General features: G+C 48.5%; 1 protein-coding gene across 1 annotated transcript in view; it reads left to right on the top strand.

Annotated features, from left to right (window-relative positions):
• Nucleotides 1-228: 228 nt before the first annotated feature.
• LOC134911399 (probable cation-transporting ATPase 13A4) overlaps nt 229-6000 on the top strand; it is a 61790-nt gene continuing 56018 nt past the window's right edge. The window contains exon 1 of the mRNA XM_063919632.1: nt 229-296. Within this exon, the coding sequence (XP_063775702.1) occupies nt 245-296 (52 nt within the window). The 5' untranslated portion in view covers nt 229-244. The remainder of the gene's footprint in view (nt 297-6000) is intronic.

Genomic DNA, 6000 nt, shown 5'->3' with positions numbered 1-6000 from the left:
GGCGTGTGTACGCCAAGTACGTACCACTGCGGGACTCTACGCAAATAGCGTACAAAGTGCGTAGCACGTGTATTAAGTCTAGCGGCCATAGCGGCTCAACGGTAAAAGTGTATTTAGAGGTATAGCTTTGCGGTCTAAGATAATATCGACATTATCAATGTTTTATTCAATTCCTGCACAAAGTATAAAATATCTAAGATGTTTTTGTTTTCATTTTCCCTAGCAATCTGTCAAACTGCACAAAATGTCAGCATCCTATAACAGCATTATGGTTACCGTACTTCATGAAAATGGAGGTAAAAGAGAAGGATACATGACATACGTTTATTGTAATACTAGTGAGCAAAACTGTTTACAGCGGAAAACCTTAATGTTCTGCAAAGGGATAAAAATACCATGGAGCAGAGAGATCACAGACTATCTATCTTGATTTGCCGGGCCCTGGTAAAAACACATGAAAAGCCTACAGCTAACATGATGCAGAGCATCGCTGGCATGCCCCCTTCAGCCAGACACAGATCCAGGGAAGGGGGGGGGGCGCAATCAGTGCGACTGGCAACCCCCCCTTACAGGCAGAAGAGACTGCTGCACTCAGCAGCAGCAGCCTCCCTGGACTCACCAGAACCCAGGCCCCGCTGGGCCTCTTCAACAGGTAATTAGTGCTTGGTCCCCCCCCCCCCCCCCTTCTCAGCACCGCTGTATTTATTACACAGCTTTTGCATTCAGTCAAAGGTCTTTGGAGGATTGCTGCTTTATTAATTTATTTATTTACTAGGAGGGTACCGCTGCAGATGTCAGAGATATACCTCTATATTCACTAGCAAAAGTATTCCGCACAGCTTTCTATTAGAACTGAGAATTTACCAAGATCCAAAAAGCTTAGCTCTGTGGAGCTGGCACCCATAGCTAATACCATCTTTGGATGGCATATGCCATTTTAGCCAATGTAGCTTAAAGTCGACAATATCGCATTCTAAGTGGGAGATGTACTAAGAAATGAAAAAGTGGAGAAGTGAGCCAGTGGAGAAGTTGCCCATGGCAACCAATCAGCATTGAAGCATCAGCATTGAACATTTATAATTTGCATACTATAAAATTATACAGAGCAGCTGATTGGTTGCCATGCACAAATTCTCCACTGCCTTACTTCTCCAGTATTTTCACTGCTTAGTACATCTCCCCTTAAGTCCCTTGGGTTTTCTCTTTGCCCAGGATAAATGAAGAAACTCCTTAAATAAAAAATTATTTTAGTTACAATTAAATCCATAAGTACAAATTCCAAAATGGCTTTCCCAGATCACAGAGCCTGAAAGCATGCTTTCTTACCCCCAAGCAGGAACACTATCCGGGTGGGACTGCCTGGCCTGGAGTCCCAAGCCCGGACAGAGAGGGGGTCTGGGTAGCAGCGGTGTGGATTGGTACCGCCAGTGGTGTGGATTAGAGATGAGCGCCGGAAATTTTTCGGGTTTTGTGTTTTGGTTTTGGGTTCAGTTCCGCGGCCGTGTTTTGGGTTCGACCGCGTTTTGGCAAAACCTCACCGAATTTTTTTTGTCGGATTCGGGTGTGTTTTGGATTCGGGTGTTTTTTTCCAAAAAACCTAAAAAACAGCTTAAATCATAGAATTTGGGGGTCATTTTGATCCCAAAGTATTATTAACCTCAAAAACCATAATTTCCACTCATTTTCAGTCTATCCTGAATACCTTACACCTCACAATATTATTTTTAGTCCTAAAATTTGCACCGAGGTCGCTGGATGACTAAGCTAAGCGACCCTAGTGGCCGACACAAACACCTGGCCCATCTAGGAGTGGCACTGCAGTGTCACGCAGGATGGCCCTTCCAAAAAACACTCCCCAAACAGCACATGACGCAAAGAAAAAAAGAGGCGCAATGAGGTAGCTGTGTGAGTAAGATAAGCGACCCTAGTGGCCGACACAAACACCGGGCCCATCTAGGAGTGGCACTGCAGTGTCACGCAGGATGGCCCTTCCAAAAAACACTCCCCAAACAGCACATGACGCAAAGAAAAAAAGAGGCGCAATGAGGTAGCTGTGTGAGTAAGATAAGCGACCCTAGTGGCCGACACAAACACCGGGCCCATCTAGGAGTGGCACTGCAGTGTCACGCAGGATGGCCCTTCCAAAAAACACTCCACAAACAGCACATGACGCAAAGAAAAAAAGAGGCGCAATGAGGTAGCTGTGTGAGTAAGATAAGCGACCCTAGTGGCCGACACAAACACCGGGCCCATCTAGGAGTGGCACTGCAGTGTCACGCAGGATGGCCCTTCCAAAAAACACTCCCCAAACAGCACATGACGCAAAGAAAAAAAGAGGCGCAATGAGGTAGCTGTGTGAGTAAGATAAGCGACCCTAGTGGCCGACACAAACACCGGGCCCATCTAGGAGTGGCACTGCAGTGTCACGCAGGATGGCCCTTCCAAAAAACACTCCACAAACAGCACATGACGCAAAGAAAAAAAGAGGCGCAATGAGGTAGCTGTGTGAGTAAGATAAGCGACCCTAGTGGCCGACACAAACACCGGGCCCATCTAGGAGTGGCACTGCAGTGTCACGCAGGATGGCCCTTCCAAAAAACACTCCACAAACAGCACATGACGCAAAGAAAAAAAGAGGCGCAATGAGGTAGCTGTGTGAGTAAGATAAGCGACCCTAGTGGCCGACACAAACACCGGGCCCATCTAGGAGTGGCACTGCAGTGTCACGCAGGATGGCCCTTCCAAAAAACACTCCCCAAACAGCACATGACGCAAAGAAAAAAAGAGGCGCAATGAGGTAGCTGTGTGAGTAAGATAAGCGACCCTAGTGGCCGACACAAACACCGGGCCCATCTAGGAGTGGCACTGCAGTGTCACGCAGGATGGCCCTTCCAAAAAACACTCCACAAACAGCACATGACGCAAAGAAAAATTAAAGAAAAAAGAGGTGCAAGATGGAATTGTCCTTGGGCCCTCCCACCCACCCTTATGTTGTATAAACAGGACATGCACACTTTAACCAACCCATCATTTCAGTGACAGGGTCTGCCACACGACTGTGACTGAAATGACGGGATGGTTTGGACCCCCACCAAAAAAGAAGCAATTAATCTCTCCTTGCACAAACTGGCTCTACAGAGGCAAGATGTCCACCTCATCATCATCCTCCGATATATCACCGTGTACATCCCCCTCCTCACAGATTATCAATTCGTCCCCACTGGAATCCACCATCTCAGCTCCCTGTGTACTTTGTGGAGGCAATTGCTGCTGGTCAATGTCTCCACGGAGGAATTGATTATAATTCATTTTAATGAACATCATCTTCTCCACATTTTCTGGATGTAACCTCGTACGCCGATTGCTGACAAGGTGAGCGGCGGCACTAAACACTCTTTCGGAGTACACACTTGTGGGAGGGCAACTTAGGTAGAATAAAGCCAGTTTGTGCAAGGGCCTCCAAATTGCCTCTTTTTCCTGCCAGTATAAGTACGGACTGTGTGACGTGCCTACTTGGATGCGGTCACTCATATAATCCTCCACCATTCTTTCAATGGGGAGAGAATCATATGCAGTGACAGTAGACGACATGTCCGTAATCGTTGTCAGGTCCTTCAGTCCGGACCAGATGTCAGCATCAGCAGTCGCTCCAGACTGCCCTGCATCACCGCCAGCGGGTGGGCTCGGAATTCTGAGCCTTTTCCTCGCACCCCTAGTTGCGGGAGAATGTGAAGGAGGAGATGTTGACAGGTCGCGTTCCGCTTGACTTGACAATTTTCTCACCAGCAGGTCTTTCAACCCCAGCAGACTTGTGTCTGCCGGAAAGAGAGATCCAAGGTAGGCTTTAAATCTAGGATCGAGCACGGTGGCCAAAATGTAGTGCTCTGATTTCAACAGATTGACCACCCGTGAATCCTTGTTAAGCGAATTAAGGGCTCCATCCACAAGTCCCACATGCCTAGCGGAATCGCTCCGTGTTAGCTCCTCCTTCAATGTCTCCAGCTTCTTCTGCAAAAGCCTGATGAGGGGAATGACCTGACTCAGGCTGGCAGTGTCTGAACTGACTTCACGTGTGGCAAGTTCAAAGGGCAGCAGAACCTTGCACAACGTTGAAATCATTCTCCACTGCGCTTGAGACAGGTGCATTCCACCTCCTATATCGTGCTCAATTGTATAGGCTTGAATGGCCTTTTGCTGCTCCTCCAACCTCTGAAGCATATAGAGGGTTGAATTCCACCTCGTTACCACTTCTTGCTTCAGATGATGGCAGGGCAGGTTCAGTTGTTTTTGGTGGTGCTCCAGTCTTCTGTACGTGGTGCCTGTATGCCGAAAGTGTCCCGCAATTCTTCTGGCCACCGACAGCATCTCTTGCACGCCCCTGTCGTTTTTAAAAAAATTCTGCACCACCAAATTCAAGGTATGTGCAAAACATGGGACGTGCTGGAATTTGCCCATATTTAATGCACACACAATATTGCTGGCATTGTCCGATGCCACAAATCCACAGGAGAGTCCAATTGGGGTAAGCCATTCCGCGATGATCTTCCTCAGTTGCCGTAAGAGGTTTTCAGCTGTATGCGTATTCTGGAAACCGGTGATACAAAGCGTAGCCTGCCTAGGAAAGAGTTGGCGTTTGCGAGATGCTGCTACTGGTGCCGCCGCTGCTGTTCTTGCGGCGGGAGTCCATACATCTACCCAGTGGGCTGTCACAGTCATATAGTCCTGACCCTGCCCTGCTCCACTTGTCCACATGTCCGTGTTTAAGTGGACATTGGGTACAGCTGCATTTTTTAGGACACTGGTGACTCTTTTTCTGAGGTCTGTGTACATTTTCGGTATCGCCTGCCTAGAGAAATGGAACCTAGATGGTATTTGGTACCGGGGACACAGTACCTCCAACAAGTCTCTAGTTGGCTTTGCAGTAATGATGGATACTGGAACCACGTTTCTCACCACCCAGGATGCCAAGGCCTCAGTTATCCGCTTTGCAGTAGGATGACTGCTGTGATATTTCATCTTCCTCGCAAAGGACTGTTGGACAGTCAATTGCTTGGTGGAAGTAGTAAAAGTCGTCTTACGACTTCCCCTCTGGGATGACCATCGACTCCCAGCAGCAACAACAGCAGCGCCAGCAGCAGTAGGCGTTACACGCAAGGATGCATCGGAGGAATCCCAGGCAGGAGAGGAATCGTCAGAATTGCCAGTGACATGGCCTGCAGGACTATTGGCATTCCTGGGGAAGGAGGAAATTGACACTGAGGGAGTTGGTGGGGTGGTTTGCGTGAGCTTGGTTACAAGAGGAAGGTATTTACTGGTCAGTGGACTGCTTCCGCTGTCACCCAAAGTTTTTGAACTTGTCACTGACTTATTATGAATGCGCTGCAGGTGACGTATAAGCCTAGGGAGGATGTTCCGAGGTGGTTAACGTCCTTACCCCTACTTATTACAGCTTGACAAAGGCAACACACGGCTTGACACCTGTTGTCCGCATTTCTGTTGAAATACTTCCACACCGAAGAGCTGATTTTTTTGGTATTTTCACCAGGCATGTCAGTGGCCATATTCCTCCCACGGACAACAGGTGTCTCCCCGGGTGCCTGACTTAAACAAACCACCTCACCATCAGAATCCTCCAGGTCAACTTTCTCCCCAGCGCCAGCAACACCCATATCCTCCTCATCCTGGTGTACTTCAACACTGACATCTTCAATCTGACTATCAGGAACTGGACTGCAGGTGCTCCTTCCAGCACTTGCAGGGGGCATGCAAATGGTGGAAGGCGCATGCTCTTCACGTCCAGTGTTGGGAAGGTCAGGCATCGCAACCGACACAATTGGAGTCGGACTCTCCTTGTGGATTTGGGATTTCGAAGAACGCACAGTTCTTTGCGGTGCTACTGCTTTTGCCAGCTTGAGTCTTTTCATTTTTCTAGCGAGAGGCTGAGTGCTTCCATCCTCATGTGAAGCTGAACCACTAGCCATGAACATAGGCCAGGGCCTC

The sequence above is a fragment of the Pseudophryne corroboree genome, chromosome 4 (genome assembly GCF_028390025.1).
Source record: "Pseudophryne corroboree isolate aPseCor3 chromosome 4, aPseCor3.hap2, whole genome shotgun sequence".
Classification (NCBI taxonomy): Eukaryota; Metazoa; Chordata; class Amphibia; order Anura; family Myobatrachidae; genus Pseudophryne; species Pseudophryne corroboree.
The sequence above is the reverse complement of the archived record's forward strand: the minus strand, read 5'-3'. Positions and strand labels throughout refer to the sequence as shown.